The sequence below is a fragment of the Brienomyrus brachyistius genome, chromosome 12, assembly GCF_023856365.1.
Source record: "Brienomyrus brachyistius isolate T26 chromosome 12, BBRACH_0.4, whole genome shotgun sequence".
NCBI lineage: Eukaryota > Metazoa > Chordata > Actinopteri > Osteoglossiformes > Mormyridae > Brienomyrus > Brienomyrus brachyistius.
The window spans coordinates 17107161-17130992 of NC_064544.1; the positions used below are offsets into that span (position 1 = coordinate 17107161).

At 41.9% G+C, this 23832-nt stretch overlaps 2 protein-coding genes across 2 annotated transcripts in view; one reads left to right on the forward strand and one right to left on the reverse strand.

Moving 5' to 3' along the window:
* LOC125704890 (mucin-2-like) overlaps positions 1 to 23832 on the reverse strand; it is a 71989-nt gene that overhangs the window by 4036 nt on the left and 44121 nt on the right. Inside the window, exons 4-11 of the mRNA XM_048971030.1 lie at positions 9235 to 9347; positions 9060 to 9124; positions 8788 to 8910; positions 8308 to 8403; positions 6598 to 6729; positions 5218 to 5355; positions 3742 to 3764; positions 26 to 3236 (exon numbers count right to left, since the gene is read on the reverse strand). Of these exons, the coding sequence (XP_048826987.1) occupies positions 26 to 3236; positions 3742 to 3764; positions 5218 to 5355; positions 6598 to 6729; positions 8308 to 8403; positions 8788 to 8910; positions 9060 to 9124; positions 9235 to 9347 (3901 nt within the window). The remainder of the gene's footprint in view (positions 1 to 25; positions 3237 to 3741; positions 3765 to 5217; positions 5356 to 6597; positions 6730 to 8307; positions 8404 to 8787; positions 8911 to 9059; positions 9125 to 9234; positions 9348 to 23832) is intronic.
* Positions 17344 to 19835, forward strand: LOC125704908 (ubiquitin-60S ribosomal protein L40-like). Its single transcript, XM_048971055.1, has 2 exons — positions 17344 to 18815; positions 19159 to 19835. Exons 1-2 carry the CDS (start codon positions 18671 to 18673, stop codon positions 19299 to 19301), a joined length of 288 nt encoding a protein of 95 aa, XP_048827012.1. The 5' UTR covers positions 17344 to 18670; the 3' UTR covers positions 19302 to 19835.

The following is a 23832-nucleotide window of genomic DNA, read 5'->3' on the forward strand; positions in this document are numbered from 1 at the left end:
CTGTAGGCTTGGAATGGCCGGTGACCTGCCCTGGGCAGGCATCTGAAGCCATAGAATGCGCAGTGACCTCCCCTGGGCAGGGATCTGGAGACCTGGCAGTGATGGCCTGCCCTGAGCAGGGATACATAAGCTTGGAATAGGTAGATACCTCCCCTGGGCAGGGATCCGGAGTCTTGGAACAGCTGGTGACCTTCCCAGGATATGCATCTGAAGGCATAGAATGGGTGGTGACCCCCACTGGACAGAGATCAGGAGACCTGGTGGTGATGGCCTGCCCAGGGCAGGGATGCTGAAGCTTTGAATGGGTGGTGACGTCTCCTGGGCAGGGATCTGGAGATCTGCTGGCAATGTCCTCCCCTGGGCAGGGATCTGGAGACCTGGCAGTGATGGTCTCTCCTGGGTGGGAATCTGGAGTCATGGACCAGGTGGCGATCATTTCTGGGCAGGGATCTGGAGGCTTGGAACAGGTGATGACCTTCCCTGGACATGCATCTGAAGGCATAGAATGGGTGGTGACCCCCACTGGACAGAGATCAGGAGACCTGGTGGTGATAGCCAGCCCAGGGCAGGGATCCTGAAGCTTGGAATGGGTGGTGACATCCCCTGGGCAGGGATCTGGAGATCTGGTGGCAATGTGCACCCCTGGGCAGGGATCCAGAGTCAGGGAACAGGTGATGGCCTCTCCTGGGCAGGGATCTGGAGATCTGGTAGCGATGGCCTCCGCTGGACAGGGATCCGCAGTCTTGGAACAGGTGGTGACCTTCCCAGTACATACATCTGAAGGCATAGGATGGGCGGTGACTCCCCCCGTGCAGGGATTAGGAGATCTGGCATTGATGTCCTGCCCTGGGCAGGGATCCTGTGGCTTGAAATGGGCGATGACCTCCCCTGGGCATGGATCTGGAGTCTTGGAACAGGTGGCAACCATCCCTGGGCAGGGATCTGGAGACCTGGCGGTGATGGTCTCTCCTGGGCAGGAATCTGAAGTCTTGGAATAGGTGGCGACCATCCCTGGGCAGGGATCTGGAGTCTTGGACCAGGTGGCGACCATCCCTGGGCAGGGATCCAGTGTCAGGGAACAGGTGGTGGCCTCTCCTGGGCAAGGATCCAGAGGCTTGTAACAGGTGGATACCTTCCCTAGGCAGGGATCTGGAGGGTGAGAATGGGTGGTGACCTCCCCTGGGTAGAGATTTGGAGGCTTGAAATGAGCAGTGACCTCCCCTGGGTAGAGATTTGGAGGCTTGAAATGGGCAGTGACCTCCCCTGGGCATACATCTGGAGGCTTGGTATGGGTGGTGACTTCTGTTGAGCAGGGATTCGGAGGCTTAGAACAGGTGGCTACTTTCTCTGGGCAAGCATCTGGAGGCTGAAAATGGGTGGTGCGCTCCCCTGGGCAGGGATCTGGAGACCTGTCAGTGATGGCCTCCCCTGGGTAGGGATTTGGAAGCTTGAAATGGGCAGTGACCTCCGCTGGGCAGGGGTCCGGAGATTTGATGGCAATGTCCTCCCCTGGGCAGGGATCCAGAGGCTTGGACCAGGTGGTGACCTCCTTTGAGCAGGGATCTGGAGGCTTGAAATGGGCAGTGACCCCCCTTGGGAATGCATCTGTAGGCTTGGAATGGGCGGTGACCTGCCCTGGGCAGGCATCTGAAGCCATAGAATGCGCAGTGACCTCCCCTGGGCAGGGATCTGGAGACCTGTCAGTGATGGCCTCCCCTGGGTAGGGATTTGGAAGCTTGAAATGGGCAGTGACCTCCGCTGGGCAGGGATCTGGAGATTTGATGGCAATGTCCTCCCCTGGGCAGGGATCCAGAGGCTTGGACCAGGTGGTGACCTCCTTTGAGCAGGGATCTGGAGGCTTGAAATGGGCAGTGACCCCCCTTGGGAATGCATCTGTAGGCTTGGAATGGGCGGTGACCTGCCCTGGGCAGGCATCTGAAGCCATAGAATGCGCAGTGACCTCCCCTGGGCAGGGATCTGGAGACCTGGCAGTGATGGCCTGCCCTGAGCAGGGATCCATAAGCTTGGAATAGGTAGATACCTCCCCTGGGCAGGGATCCGGAGTCTTGGAACAGCTGGTGACCTTCCCAGGATATGCATCTGAAGGCATAGAATGGGTGGTGACCCCCACTGGACAGAGATCAGGAGACCTGGTGGTGATGGCCAGCCCAGGGCAGGGATCCTGAAGCTTGGAATGGGTGGTGACATCCCCTGGGCAGGGATCTGGAGATCTGGTGGCAATGTGCACCCCTGGGCAGGGATCCAGAGTCAGGGAACAGGTGATGGCCTCTCCTGGGCAGGGATCTGGAGATCTGGTAGCGATGGCCTCCGCTGGACAGGGATCCGCAGTCTTGGAAAAGGTGGTGACCTTCCCAGTACATACATCTGAAGGCATAGGATGGGCGGTGACTCCCCCCGTGCAGGGATTAGGAGATCTGGCATTGATGTCCTGCCCTGGGCAGGGATCCTGTGGCTTGGAATGGGCGATGACCTCCCCTGGGCATGGATCTGGAGTCTTGGAACAGGTGGCAACCATCCCTGGGCAGGGATCTGGAGACCTGGCGGTGATGGTCTCTCCTGGGCAGGAATCTGGAGTCTTGGAATAGGTGGCGACCATCCCTGGGCAGGGATCCAGTGTCAGGGAACAGGTGGTGGCCTCTCCTGGGCAAGGATCCAGAGGCTTGTAACAGGTGGATACCTTCCCTAGGCAGGGATCTGGAGGGTGAGAATGGGTGGTGACCTCCCCTGGGTAGAGATTTGGAGGCTTGAAATGAGCAGTGACCTCCCCTGGGTAGAGATTTGGAGGCTTGAAATGGGCAGTGACCTCCCCTGGGCATACATCTGGAGGCTTGGTATGGGCGGTGACTTCTGTTGAGCAGGGATTCGGAGGCTTAGAACAGGTGGCTACTTTCTCTGGGCAAGCATCTGGAGGCTGAAAATGGGTGGTGCGCTCCCCTGGGCAGGGATCTGGAGACCTGTCAGTGATGGCCTCCCCTGGGTAGGGATTTGGAAGCTTGAAATGGGCAGTGACCTCCGCTGGGCAGGGATCCGGAGGCTGAGAATGGGTGGTGACCTCCCTTGAGCATCCATCTGGAGGCTTGTAATGGCCGGTGACCTCCCCTGGGCAGGGATCTGGAGGTTTTGAATGATCAGTGACCTGCCCTGGGTAAGGATCTGGAGAGGCAGCGGCAACAGGTAGACATCTTGTGTACATCAGCATATAGGCATGTTCAGACCTGTGGGATGCAGTTGTCTTTTAATTACATTAAATAGATGAGGAAAAGTTCAAGTTAAATAACATCAGTTGAATTTTTTAGATGTAGTACATTAATATATTCAATTTAAAATATTGTTTATAATCAGGCTTGGACATAATTGGTACGCATCTACGCATTCTCCTTTAAAAGCGATAAGTACGGCAATCGATTGTTGTAACAGCGTGAATGCGTAAGTATTTTATGTGCATTTGCACTGATATGACAAGAAATTATCGTGCATTTTAATCTTTATATGCTAATTCATACTTCATTTGCGGTATAGAGGTTAAAATGCATGGTAATTTCTTGTCATATCGACACAAATGTACATAAAATATGTACGTATTTGCGCTGTTACATTAATCGATTGCTGCATGTATCACTATTAAAGGTGAATGCGTACCAGTTATGTCCATCCCTGTTTATAATAAAAGAAATCACAGTTCTAAACATAATGTAGTATAATATGAAGGAAACGTCTTACTTGATGATGTTCTCATCATTAATCTGCAGGGGAAGAAACCCACAATAGCATTGTCTGTTTAATAGCACAATAGCAACCCTGTTTAACAAAATCTTGGGATGCTGTGAATGCAATGATTTTCCAATCATATATACACATATTTAATTGAAAATAGAACAAAGAGATCACATCAGATGCTGAAACTGGGAAATTTTACTGTGACAAAAATATGCTCAGTATGAAATTGATTGAAAGTTAAAACAAAAACCCTAGTTGAATATTTCACAACTAATTATTTTAATTGTCAACAGGTCAGTTAGATGACTGGGTATAAAACCAGCTTCTCTGAGAGGCAGAGTCTCTGTACAGTGAAGATGGGGAGAGGTTCCCCACTCTGTGAAAGACCGCAATGAGAAATAGTGCAACAATTTAAGAATAATGTTCCTCAACATACGTTTGCAAAGAATTTGAGAATTTCATCATTTATGAAACATAATATTAAAAGATTAAGAGAATGCAGAGAAATCTCTGTACGCAAGGGGCAAGTCCGAAAACCAATACTATTGTCTGTGAGCCCAGTTTGTTGCTGCATCCACAAACACAGGATGAAACACTACCAAGCAAAGAAGAAACCATATCTAAACAAGATCCAGAAACATCGTCAACTTCTCTGGGCTTGAGCTTATTTATGACGGACTGAAGCAAAATGGAAAATTGTCCTGTGGTCTGACGAATCAAAATTTCAAATTCTTTTTGGAAATCATGGATGCTGCATTTTACAGGCAAGTCAAGAGTAGACAGACCATCCAGTTTACCAGCAGACAATTCAATGCCAGCACCTTTGATGGTATGGGGGTGCATTATTGGCCATGCCTTGGGTAGCTTGCCCATCTGGGCTGAATAATCTACACAGGTTTTGATCCAACATATGCTGCCATCCAGGCAATGTCTTTTTCAGAGAAGGCCGTGCATATTCCAGCAAGACAATGTCAAACCTCAATATGTGCATATCACAAGAGCATGGTTCCACAGTAGGAGTCCTGGTGCTAGACTGACCTGCCTGCAGTACAGAACTGTCTCCCATTGAAAACATTTGGCAACATCATGAAATGAAAAATATGAAGAAGGAGAACCCAAACTATTGTGTAGTTAAAATCCAATATCAGGCAAGAGTGGGACCACATTTCACTTACAGAACTCCAGCAACTGGTCTCCTCAGTTCCCAAAGTTTTGTTAAAAGAAGAGGCAACACAGTGGTAAACATGCCCCTGTCCCAACTTTTTTGAAACATGTTCAATGAGATTGATTCAAGTTGAGCATATAACTGTCATAGAACAACAAAATTTCTGTTTCAAAATCTGATATGTCTTTGTTCTATTTTCAGCTACATGTGGGTTTGTATGATTTGCCAATCATTGCATTCTGTTTCCATTTACATTGCAACTTTTTTGAAAAGGTGGTTGTATGTCCAAGGTAAGATAAAGTAAGAGACTGTACCTTGGGGTCACATTGATAGACACAGCTGTCATCAAAATGGTACCAATTTCCATCCTCAAATGACTTGATGATGGTGTAATAATGTCCAGATTTCACAGAACCTCTATGTTCGATTATAGCATAGAGCGTATAGAGCTCCTGGAAGAGAGAGAGAGAAAAAAAAATCAGAATTCTCAAAATGAAGACTTGATGAAGTTTAATTAATTTCAGCAAATATGAATACTAACAAAAAATCCCTATAGGTATATTTGCATTACATGTATATTCTCCTGTTGAGGTGGTACTTTACGTACATCCCTCAAAGTCAGGCTCCAAGAACTATATACAATAGTATGTAATGTGTAACAAATACTTGTTTGGCAAATTGTCTGACAGCAGTTTTCAAGTCTAAATAACTAGGTTGGGTTTAGATTTGTTCAGCAGGGGGATGTTCTTTTTCCTTACTTTTAAGTCATTAGTAAACCAATATTGTCTTTTTTCCCCAATGTACTCAAGCTATTGTCCTTCATCCTGTATGACTGCAGAGGTGATAATAACTGGGTCTGAACCAACTGTATCTCTTGGTCTCTGAATAAAAAGCAGCACATGGTGTGCAAACTTAAGATGGACCTTCAGATAAATCTGATTATCAACAGTATGACTTGTACATATTGGTTCCTTCCATGGTAAAGATAGCACAGTATGAAGCATCAGAAGGGGGTGGGGCATCATTCCTAGGCAGGAATGGGGGGGGGGGGGGGGGGGGGCATATTCACTGACACAGATTTATTTTTACTGAGGTATGACTACAGAACACTTACTTACTCAGATATAACGTTCTGACTCATCTTGTTTTCTAAGAAGCTTTTAAGTTTTATCAGTGTGCAGCAAATTATTTGTAAGTAATTTTTTTCATGATGTTCATGATGCTCGAAAAGTTACCCCCGGTGGACTCCCCGCTTCCATGCTCCAAAGCATAAATATCACGTTAGGATACCAGATAAGTAACTATTAGTTGTACTTTTTTTACTACTGCAGATTTTAAAATGTAAAGTGAAAAACATGCACCATATCTGAATATTAAATATAACACAAGTGAATGCCTGCAATGCATTTGATTCATTACTTTACAATGTACATTTTGAATATTATAATCTTAGGCTGAATCCATGCCCCTGTCCATACCACAGGTCTTTTAGCATTTGTACACATTTTATATGTAGTAACAGTCTTTTAATTTCTATTTGTTAAATGTTATCGATATATAAATTACCTGACACAGGTCCTTGTCCCTTCAACCCTTTTTGGATTATCAGAACACCACTATTTATCAATTTTATCCATAACAATCTATATATCAATCAAAGTTATGAAGTAAATAAACTGCTCTTTGTACAGTACCCGAGTGACATCTAGTTCGACGGGGATTTCCACTGTGCAGTTGCTTTTCATATACATCATGTAGTTGTAGTCAAAGTAAAACCTCTTGAGTTGTAAGGTTAAGACCTCAGGGTACCTCACTAATTCACAAACCTGAGTTGCAAACGGAGGAGAAACAGACAAGGTTTAAATAAAAAAAATGACCACTGGACATGGCTGAAATGCAGAACTGTGCTCAAGTCCTTGATTATAAATAGCAAATATGTTGTCAAAGAAAGTGTTTAAAGGTTTTTATCAGGGTAGTCAGGGTATAATTTCTCATAAAAACATGGAATGGTTATGCTAATACATTTTTGACAGATATAAAATAAAATTTAAAACAGCATTCCATAGGAATGCTGGCCCATGATGGCTCTCATGCTTCCCACAACTGCATTGAATTGGTTGGGCAACTTTTGAGTTATGTACCCTTCCAGAAATATAGGGGGCACTGTTGAAACAAACAAAAATGGGAAGCTTTACGTCATAAACAACAACAAGGAAACCAACTACAAAAGTGGGGTGAGCCAACTGGTCCGATGGTGCAAGGCGAATGATCTCTTCCTCAATGTGAGGAAGACCAAAGAAATGGTTATAGATTTCAGGAGAAGACCTCCTCAGCATGCCTCACTGACCATCGATGTCGTTGCTGTGGAGGGGGTGACAACAACCAAATTTCTGGGGGTGCATATCTTTGAGGGTCTCTCCTGGACCAATAACACCACATCACTGACCAAGAAGGCACAAACACGCCTCTACTTCCTCCGCAAACTGAGGAGGGGTGAAACTTCCACCCCCCATCATGCTTTCTTTTTACAGAGGCAGCATTGAGAGCATCATCACTGGCTGTATCGCTGTGTGGTTCGGAAGCTGCTCTGCCTCCTGCCGTAAGGCTCTGCAGCGGGTAGTGAATACAGCCAGCAAGATCATTGGCACCTCGCTGCCTTCCCTCACGGACACTTTCCATACCCTCCTCACCCACAGAGCCATCAGCATTGCTGCTGAGTCCTCCCACCCCTTACACTCCCTCTTCAGCCTCTTGCCTTCAGGGAGAAGGTACTGGAGCCTCCGGGCTCCACAAGACTCTTAAACAGCTTTATCCACCAGGCTGTCAGGAGGCTGAACTCTGTCCATTACCTCCCCACTTTGGCTCCTGCCCCTGGACAGTAATATATTCACTGACTACCTCAAGGACTGTTTACATTCATACTTTTCCACTGCTAATTTGAATTTGATTTATATGATTGTTACCATTAGCACTCTATTGTTACCATTTGCACAACTGCCTTATCTACTGTTATCATATATACTACTGCCTTATTTATTGTTACCATTTGCACTTTGTTGATATGTCTCTTGCCTTGTCAGTTTGTCCTGTTTCTTATGTGTCTTTGAATTTGAATAGACATTCTGTATAAAATCAAAATTTTGTAATATAGATTAAACTTTCTAGTCCTAATTGGAGGATATGCACACCAGTGCGCGAGAAACAGCATTTTGGTTCTTATGTATGTCTTGCACATAAAATGTGAATTGACAATAAAATATCTTTGAATTTTGAACAACAGCTTGAAATGCATTTACAGCTCACACATTAATCTTCACCAATTGCTCTGAGTATGGTTACAGTAAAAATCTATTGCTGCCTGAATATATAACTTTAAGAAATGTATTACTATTGCAATAACCCACTGTTTCTGTGTCTGTCTTCTCATCACAAGCGTCACAGTATAGCTGATTATCACCATTCAGAACTGAGGACGTGAAGAACTGATTCCAACCATCCATCTGTAAAATAAAGCACAGAGCAACATTAGGGGAAGTCATCATATTAAAAGCGAAATTAGCTTTAATGGTAAATGATCTTTCTGACTGCTAAACTCATATGCAGACCTATAGACATTTACAGGTGGACATATTATGACTGCTTTGCAATTGACTGTTAATCATTAAGTACATTCTCCCAGTATATTGGATCTAGGTTATACTATACAGAAATAACAACTTTATGACAAATTTACATTTTTTTTCTAGTCAAACTCATGATTATTATGCCTTCTCCAGGGATATTACCCCTATTAAGCTGACCTGCCATGTTGTACAGGGAATTAAATTTGGTAGAAACTGGACTAACAGTCATTACAAGCCCATTTACTGTATATAGCTACTTACCACTTTGAAGCTTCGATGTGATTCAATAGCCAGCGGTAGAATCACACATGAGGTGCATTCTGGCTCACTTTCATGTTTGCACTTCATGCACTTGGTATAATTTTTAAGTTCGACATGGTAGATCTACATCAGTGAGATGCAAATATAAAAAGATAACATGCATAAAATTTATATTGCAAGGGAAGTGCACAGTTACTGTATTTTAAATTTAGGAAGTGATATTTAATTTGAACACACAATTCAACTTATACAATTGAAAAGGTAAAATTCACCTTGGTAATGTTGCATAAGCTCACAATCTTCTGAAAGTATTCTGCAGCATCTTCTTGTACATTATCTGGAAAATTACATTCTTTAATGTACATTTCTTACATGTTGTTACTACTTAGACAAACTTTAAGCAAAATTCAACCTGAATAACAGAGATCTTCATATGCTTATACTCACAATTTGCGATGTCAAGCTTTCTTAGAAGCGCATTTTCCACATATGCGTTGCCTGTTTGTAACTTTTGAAACAACTTCTTTAAATGATTTTCAAAAGTTGTACCTGATTTTAAGCTGGAAAAATAGTTAAATAGGCAAAACAGGTGTTAATGGGAGAAGAAAATATCATTGAAAATGTGTCTTGTACTTTATTTTGCTGTGATCTACAACTAATTCTAGTATTTACTGGTAATAAAATGTTGAGAGTTCCTGAAATAAGCATTTGAAATTGAGATTTACAGTATTTTATCAATCACTGTCTGGTTTAACACACTGGGGACAGAGAAAATAATCAATAGATGTTACCCCCCCTTTAAATTGCTAATAAGATGACTTAATGACAGTATCATGCCCCCCCACGAACATGTGATTACTTATGTATCGTCTTATCAAACTCTGTTGTATTCATAGAGTTAAACCAAGGCAACAAAACTACACAATAAGCATTTATTCCCATTTCACTTATAATTGCTGTGGAACTTGAAAAGCTTCCCAGTTTAAATGTAAATATGAGTTAAATTGCTTTACTTATAGTGGGTCATAATGACAGGTCTGCAGGGTAATATTCCCACCTCTCCACAGCCTCCCTGAATTGCTTGGTCATGAAGAGTGTCTGCAGCGCTGCATTTAAGTAGCAGGTGGCCCCCAGGTTATGCAGCCCATAATAACCTAAAGTTGACATTAAGAAAAAAATAAATTCCAAATTTGATTTGTCCGTAAAGACACTCAGATATCACTGCATTTACACCTGAAATTTAATATTACGGAGGGCTATTTTTCATTAAAAATAAAAATAAAATATACAGACTAACATAAAACAATTCTGACTATAAAAATGTTTACATAAGCACTGTGGGTGGAATTAGACATTTTACATATATACCTCTCAATATAAAACAGGGGTCAGCAACCTGTAGCTCTTTGCCTGTCTGCTTGCTCTCTCATCAGTTATCTCCAAACAGGCTTCATCAAAAACAGATTTTTGATTTTTTTTTTTATTCTCCAGCATTTGTTTGATGTTATGTATAACCATTCCATCATTAAGCCTTTTGGAGGTATAATATATTCAGATGTACAAAAGGCATTCAATAGTGTTGAGTGGAATTTTCTTTTCTACACCCTTAAAATATTTGGTTTTGGCCCCAAATTTATTACCCCTATAAAACATCTTTATTTATCCATACGATACACCGTCAGGGCCGCTTACGACGGTCAGTTCGTCACGGCTGTCCCTCGATTCCCTTATTATTTGCGCTTGCTTTACAATCCTTTGCCAGAGCAATTTGTTCTCTTACAGTATCCACAGTATGGTCACCACCCCCAGCTCGGCTCGAGATGGAAGCCTCTTCATTTATGCCAGGTTTACTGTATTCCCTTGTCCATTTATATACTATAAATCCTCACTCTGCTTTCACAACAAAAAAAAAATATGTGTCAAAACTACACTGGAAACAATTTGGAAATGATTTAGACGACACTTTGGGTTTAAAACAGTTTCGTTGCTTGCCCTGGTTACCTCAAACCCAGCATTTCTTCCATCTATAGTTGACAGTGTTTTTTCAGCCTGGTACTGGCATTAAAACATTCAGAGATTGTTATATCAACAATACATTTTCTACATATGAACAATTATCAGACAAATTCAGCATTCCAAGAGAATTTTTTCCAGGTTTTTACAGATCAGGATAAATCCCCAATTTCTGTCCCTTTCTAGTGAAATGCAGTTTGGTGATTTGTTCCTTGCAACCATCGTCACTGAATTTTATTAAATCTGCATGGAAGGAGGAGCTGTGAGAATAACGGTCTATTTAGCTTTGGGAAAGGGCACAAAAGAGTTCATATCTTTTCTATTACTACCCAGCATGGGCTGCTGAAATGTAAAATTATTCATGAGGCCAACTGGACTAAAGCAAGAGTAGGAAGAATCTATAAGGATGTGCATTGTAATTGTAGTAGGTGCAATCAGACTCCTACTGATCATACACTGATGTTCTGGAGCTACTCGGCCCTCTGGACTGATATCTTCTTCTGGGAATCCCTTCTTTGCCTTTGTCAAATGCCTATACTTTTCTGGTGTCCAAGAATAATCCTTTTTATTTAACAAATCTAATACACAGTGTGTATGTCAACCCTTGGTGTATGGAAATAAGGATCTGATAAATATTACTGTGATAAACAGGCCAAATGCATTTGTATATATAGAGATCTAAAGACTGCAAAAGAAAAAATGTCATGTTTGACTCATTTGACCTGTCAATTTTGTATTTGTATTTTGTATTTGGATTTTTCTTTTTTTCATTTATTTATTTTTCTTTCTTTTTTCTCTCTATTTGTTCCATTTTTGTTTCTGAAATCTTAAATGTATATATTTGTGTTGATATTGTTGAACGTTTGCTAAACAAAGCATTATAAGTGCAAATATTTTCTGTATAATTTGCTTGAAAAACATCAATAAAAAAAGAAATTAAATTGAGAATGACCCTGACTAATTCAAAAAATAGGTTAAAAAAAGGGTTTGGAATCACAACTCTAATTTTAAACATAAAGAAGTTGTCAGGTTCGCGGGTACGCGAACGGACTGGCAGGTAGGGAAGGATCAGGCAGGCAGGCGGAAGTCGGGGGATACTGGGGATTTATTACGGGAACCAGGGAAACGGAGACCAGGAAACATCTGCCATCGACTAACACCAGCAAACATGAATGACGGACAACAGGGCGGGGCAAGACGTGGACTAAATACACAGAAGACATGGCGAAATAACGAGGTACAGCTGGGTACAATTGGGGAAGCACACGTGGATAATCAGGGGGGCGTGGCACACACGAGGATCGTACGAGCTGGGCGTGACAGAAGTAGAATTTAAAAGGAATTGATTTCATATGAATGCATGAACAGGGTGTAGGTGCAGCTGTAACAGTACAGCTATTTATTTCAATATGAATTAAACAGCATGTTAACAAAATTGTGGCGGCAAAAAGTTCCAGTCAGCCACGGTCCCCCCGTCCAAGCGTCTGCCTGAAAGTCTGTGTATCTCGCTGTTATTCAGAATGAAAGAACACATTTGAAGTGTCACCTATTTAAACAATTTTACTCTCATTTTATGTCTTAAGGTGGACAATCAGTTCATAACACAATAATACAAGTAACCCTGTCACAGCCCGATCCATCTGACAATTAAAAAAAAAAGTAAATATTTGTGAAAGGACTTAAAAGACTGATATAAACCAAATGCATATTGTTATAAAACCTAAAATTATGCAATCATGCAAATATCAACTAGCCCTCACACACCAGTACATATATACTGTACATCTACCATCTAGAAAGTAAATCTATTATGCAATTATTTTGGTTTTGATACTCTTGTGTTGTGTGATTGCACTGAATAAGTTTTATTTTAAAATTCCAAAAGTAGCTCAGTTAGGTTGCTGTCCTCTGCTTGAAAAGAATATAATGTAATAGAATGTATAATGTAGTAGAATGTATAATGTAATTGCTTAGCTACTTACATTTTTTAGCTTTAATGGTTGGGTCTTCGGGGTCTACACTGCTGCCTAGGCAGTTGGAGTAATCTGTGAACCAACATGCAGATGACAATGGCATTAGTTTCACTTTCATGTAGACCTATTAAAGTACCAGAGCTACTATGGGTTAGTCATGTGGGACATGTTAACCTATAATAGTTATGAATTAATTAGGCTTCATAAAATGAATCGTATGTTGTACGCTAATACATACCTATTGCTAATATCCCAAAGCAGCACCTGAGCCAAAATTCATTCGCCTGGTCATGCTTAATTTCTTAACTCGTAGCTCTAAACATGATCTCTGTAGGGCCTGATTTTTTTTTAGCTTCAGGTGATTCTTAAATATTATCTTTCAATTCTGCATATTTAAATTGCACTATTTTGGCAATACATTACTAAACCTCTACTAACCCATCGAACAATAGGTATATATATATTTAGAGGTCTGTCAAAATACATATGAATTATTCAGTAATTCAGTTTTATACTATAGTATAGACCGATATACAGATAGTCGCTGTGTTGCATACAGCAATTAAAAGCATGGTAGTCGATTACAAAATTGAATAGAACTGATTAAAATCAAATATTGCAGTTTTGTTCTTTCAGCACTATGTGGCAGCATTAGTCCATCCACAGTGGAAAAGTGTTGATTATAGATTATTATTTACCAGCCCCAGGAAGAACAGAGCACAAGGAACCCTGGATCTTCTTCATTACATGATACACATGAACACACACGCACATTAAAGTAAATTTAGATACCTTGTTTCATATAACCTAAACCAGGGACAGATTATGGGTTGTGTGGGCCCCTGGGCAAAACATTCGTGACCCCCCCCCCCCCCCACCACCACCACCACCAGCACCACCACCACAACCACCACAATTCAAGGGCCCTTGGCAGCCAAACCCCCTCCCTATAGGATCAGGGGCCCTTGTAGGCAGAGGATCAAAGAATGTAGGCCCTCTAAAATAGAAAAACGAAAATACATTGTTGATAAGCGTTGCAAATTGTTTTGGGCCCCTAGGCAGCGGCCCCACTGGCCCGGTCAGTAATCCGTCCCTGACCTAAACCATGTGACTGAGCATTTGAAATATTAAAACTAAAAATACCCATAGTGATTTCACAAAAAGGCATTTTTTCTTTATATTCTAAAGCTATTCATTTAGAATTAAAAATAAACCTTCTTGTACGTTTATATAAATATTTTTATTCTAAAATCATGGATTGACTCACCAAGTCGATCATACATACCAGGCATGCTGCTACAAGTTTTATTTTTCTTTGATATATCTTTCAAAGGTGATCCATATTTCCTTTTATTTGTTTGCATGGTGTCTTGCTTACTGTATCTGTGTTGAGTGCTGTTTTGGTAAGAAGCAACTGTAAATCACCTGTGAAAAGCAAGACAGGATAAGCAGGATATTTTCGACGGGGAGGAGCTTTGGTATATATCTGCAGTAATCGGCACTGACCTGCTTGGTTGAAAACCACCCACTCTGGTTTGGTGACGCCCAGTGGCCCGTTTGTCTTCTGCAGAGATCTATGCAATCACAAGGCTGGTCCACGTCTCCAAGAGGGAGAGAAAAAGATAATATTAATTATTATTAGTAGTATTATTAGTATTATTATTATGGATTTGTTTTTCTGTAAAGACAAATACAAATATCTGTAGAATTTTATAATTATTTTTTGCCTAATATTACAGTATAAATACAAAAAATAGCAGGTGCACATTATCAAGAACAAATAGAACGATACAGTATAAGGCAAGTCCATCAACAAAACATTGGATGAAATAATGTACTAATGGATGGTTATGACAGCCATAGTATTATTGGTAAGTGATACAGTCCATGTAGTTATTCATGTTACAGAAAAATGCAGAAAAAAGGTTTCACACATTACATTTATTCATATAGTAATACTTGGCAAATAAGAGGAGCATTTGAAACTGAGCATATATTGCACAATCGTCAAAATCCTTTAGTCCATCAGGTTGAATTGTATTTTGAGATTGCTTCTGTGTAGAGAAAATAACATTCATCAGTATTTTCCTAACTTTGTTTCTTAAGAGTCAAACTCACCAAAGCGATCCTCTCTATAAGAGTTGTCAGATACAGTGTCCTCATCTAATATGTCGCACATTATATAAAATTAAATTCTCTCTCATCCCAACGTGGATGAATGGCCCACTAGGCCAGGCCGCAGGGAAATCTCCCTGTACTTCTGATAGCCAGTCTGGGCCAGTTCTACAGGTCGAGGTAAATAGGAAGCATGTGCCGTGATGTCACAAGCGCAAATGCGGGACCATATACGCAGTCATCTTTTATATACACAATAAGAATTGAGCAGTACCGGCACTGCTATATTTTAATCTTTATCGTACCAGAAGTTGCCAGTACTCTGCTACTCAGAGATAAGCATCACGCGATAGTGGAGGGGCACCGCGCGTATTAACGGAAGTGTTGTTGAGTCGCATCCCCCGCCGTATTTTTCACAGTCAATACAGTAGCGATACTTTTATTTATCCACTTCGAGCACTGCTTATACAGATCACCATATTAAACGCCAGTTCAACTGATGCTCCCGGTTATTAGCACAGTACACAGAGAGCGCTGTAGACATGCAGCAGACCAGAAGCATAGCACTTCAAACCAGCTTTATAACTGTACATTTAGATCGATACAGGGGTATGTGTATCGATGCACTCGTGTTGTGTTTCTTTCTTCCCTGTCAATCAGGAGTCAGGAGCCGCTTGTGTAGATCTTCAGATTCAGCCTTTATTGCCACTGTAGTGAGGTTACAGCCAAGGCTGGACACCCTGCAGGAGCGTGTCCAATACTGCTTTACACTAATTTTCATACATTTTCTTATCGTGTAATTTAAGTTAAGCATCTTCACCATCGTTGTTTTCTCCCTTGATCCACACCCCTAGATGATAAGTCTGTCAATCATTTCTTTTACAGTTTGGTGCCTCGGCTGAACTAATGGTGGCGTGACCATCTATAGTTCTGTTTTTTTTAAATACCCAGCCGTGAACTTTTGATGAACGAATCCCTTCCTTCAGTAGCAAACCTTGGAAACTTCAGCTTGTTGCACATTGTTTGGCTAGAGGGTTAATAATATATTTGTCCTTCAACATAGTGATAAACTGCAGCACTAATAAAGTACATCGCCTGGTATCACACTATCGCTTGTGTATATAAAGCTTATTCTCACATATATCATAAGGTAATGCTCTTGTGACATAAAATTATATATGTGAGTATGTTGCACAGTAAAGTAAAAGTATATTGCACCAATATCATAAGTGGTTATATTGCACTTGTTTGTAAAACCAAGTTAGACTTCAAACTGTGGGTAAAAAGTCGAGATACATTGCACCGAATCATGGATAAGAGGAAACAACAGCATGAAAACGTCTTCTTTGAATGTACAGAGAATCAGAGCTGGAAATTTTCCACTTAATACCACTGGACATTTCACTGTGATAATTCAGGCTGACTGTAAGTGTTGTTGCGTAAATGTCTGTTTAAATGCAAATTAATCATTTATTCATGGTTGATTTTATATAAAATAATTCATTGAATGTAAAAACAAGCAAACAAACAGATATGCGATATTTAGTAAGTTAAGAGTTAATATACCAAACCTCGCGAGAATGCGCTGCTGCGTTCAGTGAACTGCGTAACTAAGTTTTTTTTTCTTTCATGGATGTACAGGGAGCAGACGTATTGTATGGCGCTCTGTAAAATTGTGTTAAACGTTGTACAAATCGATGATGGAAGGTAAAACCAATGTTTAAAGGGACTTTAAAGGCACTTAACCTCCTTTCACAATCAGCGGCCAACGAGGTATTTGCTATATTTCATTTTGTGCTGTGCGCCATTTTTGTAGTTTTCATTTATCTTAATGTGATTTACCATGTATCATCCATGTATTAACGTTATGTTTTATTCATAATTGTAGTTCTCACGGCGTGAAGCGTGCTGGCGTACCGTGTGCTGACTTGATGGCGAAACAGTGCAGCCGAATAAGGCACGTCCAAGCAATAAACGCCCGTTTTAAAAGAACAGACCTGTGTCTGTTTTGTCGTGAAGAGAGTTACACTGGTAATTTGATCAGGGGTATAATAGCACCCTTAATATAATAGCACATGCATAATTATTCAGTCATTTTGAACAGTCATGTTGTATTTTTATAGAGGCCCTTACACAGACCTACAGTGTATTATACATTCCAGCTTTCTCCCTCATTTGAAGTCACAAGTATCCTGTCTAACGAGACTAAAAAATAAAATATTTATAACACTGTATACAAAATTTACTGATTACATCCCTCACAAACTTGAGAGTTCTGTCCCTGGGATCATAGCGCCCCCTGCTGCTGGTGGGTTGTCATTTTGTTATAGCGAGCTGCTGTTTCACGGCGCACCTCCTTACTGCAGATTAATACAAAGTCTATTTTTGTTGATTGTTATTGCTTTTCCGCAACCTCATTATCAGGCACCGCTACTTAACTTTCACTTTCAATTTTACAGTGATGAGAAGTCACATGCTTTTCTAAAAAGGTACTTTAGCAAGTACATACCGCATATAAAGATGGGTATTAATAATGCTGACAAATGAGTTGCCTGACAATTAAAGTTAAATGACCTCCTGTATTCCGACTGGCTACAATAGATAGACATACATTTTTCACATGCACCACTAGGCCAAAATGAATTAGTGAAAAACTCTGTGATGATTCTGAATCATTAACCATACAGTTTAATAAAAACACTTCAAATGGACAGAGGCCAATAAATTAAACTTACAAAATGACAGTTTTCTGTTAAACAACATGCTGATAAGAAGGTTATTTAATCGGCCTGTATAATAAAACTTGGTAATGCTTAACATTAACTTTACCTTCATAATGCATTCATTGAATGTTCATTAGCAGCATGCAAGTATATCTGAATATCATAACATACCTGAATAGCTTTGTTATACATCAATAACAAACATTACACAATTATGACTTCAATGTCTTTTATTTTATTTTTTGTTATTAGTGTATAGTAAAGCTGTTTAGGTTAGGATGTTAAGGTATATTTACTTGCTGTGAATGCATTATGAAAGCGTACTGAATGTTCTATGAATGGATTATAAAGCCATTATTAAGGTAAAGTTAATGTAAGGGATGACTTAAAACTTTAAACATGGCCACAACAGTATTAATACTAAACTTTAAAAATGAAAAATTGCTGTTAACGTGCTGATTGCATGAAGATTATTATTTAATTTGTCTCTATAGTAAAACTTTGACCAAAGCTGTAAAAGCCACAACATTACTGACACTGTCCTATATGCAAACATATCTTTGAGTTCTGGGAAATTGCATTACGTCATTCCACTACTTGCCTGACTGCATGCCTGGGCAAAACCCAAACAAACCAGGAAATATCATAGAAAATACCATGAATGTCAGAGTTACTATGAGCATCACATACAGCACACATTCCTAAACTACATACGTTCATGAAACTTCATGGATGAGACACACATAAAGTATATAATGGAACAAATGTTCAGTATAGTGTAATACTCAGTACTTCACAATGAGATCACTGAAAGCAGGTGCTTTTAATCAGTGTCTAATTAATACAGTTAATGAGGTACATTTGGACCTGTAACATTCAGGGGAGATGAAGCTGACATTGACTGGGCCTGGCTTGGGAGAGGAGTGACATCTACATTCTTAGACATGAACTACGTGACTCACCCTTCAGAATACAATATTTACAGTGCAACGTAAAAGTGAAAGCAGAAAAGGAGAAAAGGAGAACTACGATAATACCAGACAGAGGGAAAAGACCAGCATGGGGAAAACTTACCAGGTCGTGGTAAATGGAATAAGAGGAGAGAAAATAACAGTTGATGTTGGGAATTCAGAGGATCAGATGAAGAACATGACTGTTTTAGAGCTAAAGAAGAAAATTGCTCTGAAGCTGCCAGGGACAGCAGGTAAATGGCAATGAGTTTCTGTGTGTCGATACTCTTCATTTGTCACTGAGAAGGCGATGTGCTTTGTTGCATTAAGGTAGCATAGTTTGGCCTCGTCAGTCAGATTGCCAGTTTGAATTCCCTCTAATTGTACCTTTCAGACAGCTACTTCACCTAATAGTGTTTAATAATTAGTTAAAATTAATGAATGCCAGTGGGTTTGTGTGTCAAACAGTTCGAAATTGACACGCAAAATCCCTAATCTAATTGTTTTTTACTTTTTTTATGTTTTAAATATCGTGCTATTCTTCCATGCTTGGATTGTTTAACAAATATTTTTGCTTCTGCGACGTTTCTCTAACAGAGGATGACCTGAGCAGCCTGAGGCTGATTTTCACCGACAAACAGCTAGAAGATTCCTCCCAGCTCTCCTCTTATGGGATCCAAGACAAGTCCGTCATTCAGTTGGTGATCCGGTTGCCTGGGGGTGGATATCTTCCCCAATGAAGTACAGCAAAGATTCCTACAGGGGGCACCACTATGCACCTGAACAACACTGTCTAGTCTGTTTCCTATCACTGTGGAACGAGGGAATGATTTCTGTTGGGGGGAAAATGGACAATATTCTCCTGAATGATAACCTGGCATGGATTAACTACATGGGCTTTTGGGTAAATGCCCAGGGGCACCACTTCCATGGGGGGGGGGGGCATGCAGAAGAAGCACCCCCCCCCCAGTCCCATTCACGGATGTCTTTTAACAAGTTCATGTGATTTAATGTCCAATTTATTTAATATGATTGCATATTAATCTGGCAATGCTGTGCTCATTGTAACATTTTGTTAGATTCATTCCTGAATTTCCTGAGCTACCAATCAGCTCTGTTTTTGTCATCATGTGTGCTGTTGGCCAGGGGCACATAATATTCTTTACCCAGCCTTGATGATAACTATTCATTTTTCTGCTAAAAGGCATCTAAATCAGATACTGTAAAATTAAAACCGTATATAACGACAAAAAAATCCAGTCTATTTTTGATTAGAAGTTTGTTGATATCGCCATAATGCAAACCAATAAGTATGTAAACACAAGCAACTGTTTTCAACTCGTGTTTTCAAGCACATGAAAAAAGCAGACTGCAGGTCTTTATATCCAATTTAAATTCTTTTTCATTTATGGAAATTGTATAAAATTACTCAGTGAGCAGACTGTCAGGGAACAGAGCTCAGGGGAGATCCAGTTGTGGACAACATAGTTTATTCACAGGAAAGAAAATGGGATCAATACGCAGGATGATGGTCGGGGTCACTGAGCAAGAGGGACAAAGCCAGAGGGGTCAGTTGAACACGGGAGGCAGGGATAGGAGTTTTCATGCCAAGGGAAGGACAGAGGTGAGGGCAGGCGTCAGGAAAAACAAATGGGGTTTTATTACAAACGCACCACACTAACAAGCCAAAGGAACCAGACCATGAGGGGTAAAAACAAAAGGGCAGGGCAGGGCAGGGCAGGGCAGGGCAGGGCAGGGCAGGGCAGGGCAGGGCAGGGCAGGCTGGTAGCAGTAGCACAAGCATAACAATACAATGACCAGGCTGGGGAGCTCAGGACGAGGAGGCACTATATACACCACAGATGAGGAGCAAACGAGGGGCACCTGGGATCATCCACGCAAGGGCTGAAACGAGAGGCAGGGTTAAACAAGGAACAGGTGTGGCTCGTTAGCGCCACACCATAGAGAACACAGAGCAAGAAAGCATGTGGGGTGTGACAGGAGGCAGGTACACTGGGAGAAGCTGGGGAATTTGAATAAGACTGGAGTCTGGCGGGCAGGGCAGGTCAGGGTTAAACGAGACAAAAGCAGGCGCACTCGGTAAAGGACATCAACAATACCTCAGATAGAGTATGAGGCAGCCTGGGGTTTAAAGGCAGGGGAGAGGTACTGATAGTCAGAGCTGAACCAATTGGGGGAGATATATAATCATGCTTTTTCCTACAGATATTGTGGCTGCAATTTGATTTGCAATATGATTATTTAAAATTGAAGCTTCCGATCAATATTTAGAGTGTAATACATTTAAAACATATGCAGAATTACTGGGAATTTCATACAATGCAGTTGTAACCCAGGTATATTCTCGTTACCTGTTAAAAAAAAAGAAAAAATTCATTTGTATTGAATTAATTAAAATTTAATTCAAATTTTAATTAGAACATATTAATGAATATGTTGTATAAGTACAAAATAATTCATAAAAAATAATGCAGAAAATTACAAAATAATAAAAATAATGAAATAAATAAGTGAGTTAACTTTAACCTTAAAGTAGTCTTCCGGAAGTGATCTCAAACGCGGGAGATAGAAAAAAAAAAGAGAGAGACGAGACGTACTCCTAATATGGTGCGACAGATTTCGGAACAGAATAAAAGAATAAATTAGGAATCGAATTTTACTGTAGTACTTACCTTTGTGATGCCCGACTAGTCCGCTCCTCGTGTGTACCATGCCCCCCTGATTACCCACGTGTTCTTCCCTGATCGTCTCCTGCTGTGTCCGATTACTTTGATTAGTCTTGTCTGATTATGTCCTGGGGCCTCATGTATAAACGGTGCGTACGTACGAAAATGTTGCGTACGTCCGTTTCCACGCTCACGTCGAGATGTATAAAAACGAAACATGGCGTACCGCTACGCACATTCTCACGGCAGCTCCACACATGGCGTACGCACGTTTCTGCTGGGTTTTGTAAACGCATGGCTCCCAGTGGTAAGTCATTGCTACTGTGGTTTCTTTTTTTTAATCTCATAATCATGACGCTGACTTTATCCAATACACCGACATTAATTGTATGTTGTTTACAAATGTACGGCACCTGATTTTTTATTTAATTCGTAAGAATAAAATAGTGCAGAAAATGACCGAACTATTACAACTGTCATGGCAGCTCTTGCGTTATTGGAAGATTTAGCTTATGGAAGAATTGGAAGAGAGCGCGTATTCAGGGATCATAGTGATTTAGTCAACACCAAGTCGATCACGCCATGCCAGCTGTATGGGATGGCATAATCCGCTTGTCACCCAGATATATAAGTTTTCGTTACATTAAAGCTTAATTTGCAGCGATGTCCGGTTTTCCCAATGTAATTGGAGGCATCGACAGCACTCGCATTACTTTAAAAGAACCTTCAGAGAAGGTTATGTTAATAGAAAGCATTCTTTCTATTCTTTTGTCCGTACGCCATGTTTTAGTGTGAATTCTACACACGTCGTTATACATGAGGCCCCTGGTCTTTCCTGTTTGCCTTGTCCGTCATTGTAGTCATTGAGGTTTCTTGGTGTCTGATGGTTCCTGCCCTGAGTCCTGAGATTAAACCCCGTTTTCCCTTACTTTGCCCGCTTGTTTGTTCCTGCTTGCTCGCCTGCCTGTACGCTCACCCAGCGATCGCGAGCGTAGCGTGACAACCTTAGGTTGGATGCAGAGGAGAAAAAAAAGGGTTTGAAAATCTATGATCGAAAGCCCTAAAGAAGTAGAAAAGGGAAGAGACATTATTATTGATTATTTGCAACTTTAAGCCGTTAAATATAAGACGCTCAAGCTAAAAAAAGAGAACCTATGGTAGAAACCATGGCTTATGTACTGTAATGGTTCTGTGGGAGCTCTCATTGGCTGTTGTGGGAGGTGCATCATGGGAACAGGGATTATGCTGGAGTTTTGCTCATTATGTGTGCATGTTCTGGGCTTGCAGGTAAAAGAGCAAGCTGCACGTGTTCTTTGTGTTGTGTTATATGAGCAAGCTGATGATGGATGAGCAAGCTGATGATGGATGTAACAGGTATGGCAAATGATAACTCGGTGAGTCTGGCCTCTATCATCATGCTTGCTCACAGGTTTATGCTTGTGCACATCCTAGTCTTTAGGGGATGCACTGGTAACAGGTTGGTCTTTTTAAAGGCTGGTAAAAATAAACAATAAACCTGGCTGGTTCCATTACCGGTTCAAGGAGCATAATTTGTGTGCGAGTGTGTCACTCTCTCTCTCAAGAGAACTGCTACACTGGTGTCAGGAAGTGGGATGGATATCACCATGCTCCAGGAGGTTGAGCTGCTGATTGGACAGCTGGAAGGGGACTGCAAGAAGACCTGGGAAAGACTTGACAAGCCAGCGGGAAGCAGCGCCCCCAGACGGAAGGGGCAGGCAAGTGCTGATGAAGCGGCGAGCAGCCTCCTGCCAGAAGAAAATGGTGACCCCGGAGGCTGGCAGGAGTATAGCATCGAGTTGCAACCGGACAAAGGCGGGGCCTCCAGAGACCGGCGGGAGCACAGCGCCCTCGTAGAGCGGTGGAGCTCTGCTCCTCATCCGGAGAGTAGCTGGAGGGGCATAAATCATGCCCACGGCAGGAAAAACTGCTTGTCTGCCATGGGGATTGACATCGCCTGAAGCCAGCGAACAAAGGCCAGTATCTCACGAGGGTGACAGAAGAATGCAAGGGCCCGTACATCCAGATGACGGCGACGGCCTGTTAGTGCGGGTAAACCCAGCCGCGGAGCAGAACACCAATGCGGGAGTCAAGCTTCCATCATACAGGGGCCTCGGACCGCCCGACGCGTTTCTCCACCAAGTGCAGCTGGTGGCGGGGCTGAACGGCTGGAGCTCGAGGGAAACGGCGGTCCGCGTGGCACTTACGCTGGAAGGTGTGAGCCTCAGCGTATTGGAGGACCTGCAAGGAGAAGAGAACTTCAACTGGAGCGAGATCAAAGCGGCGCTGCTCCGTCGTTTCGGCCGGCCGGCATGGGCAGAGGATGCACGGTCAGAGCTGGCAAGCAGACAACGTCGACCAAGCGAGCTGCTGGGGGCATTCGTGAGCGTCCTGAGGCAACTGGCGAGGAGAGGGTTCCCTGACTTCCCGGTAGTGGCCCAGGAGGAATTAACCCTCCATGTGTTCCTCAGGGGACTTTGGCCCGAGCGACTTTGAGAGCACACACAGCTGGCGGGGCCGCGCACATGGATGGAGGCCCTGGCTGTGGCCGAGAAAGCTGAGCACA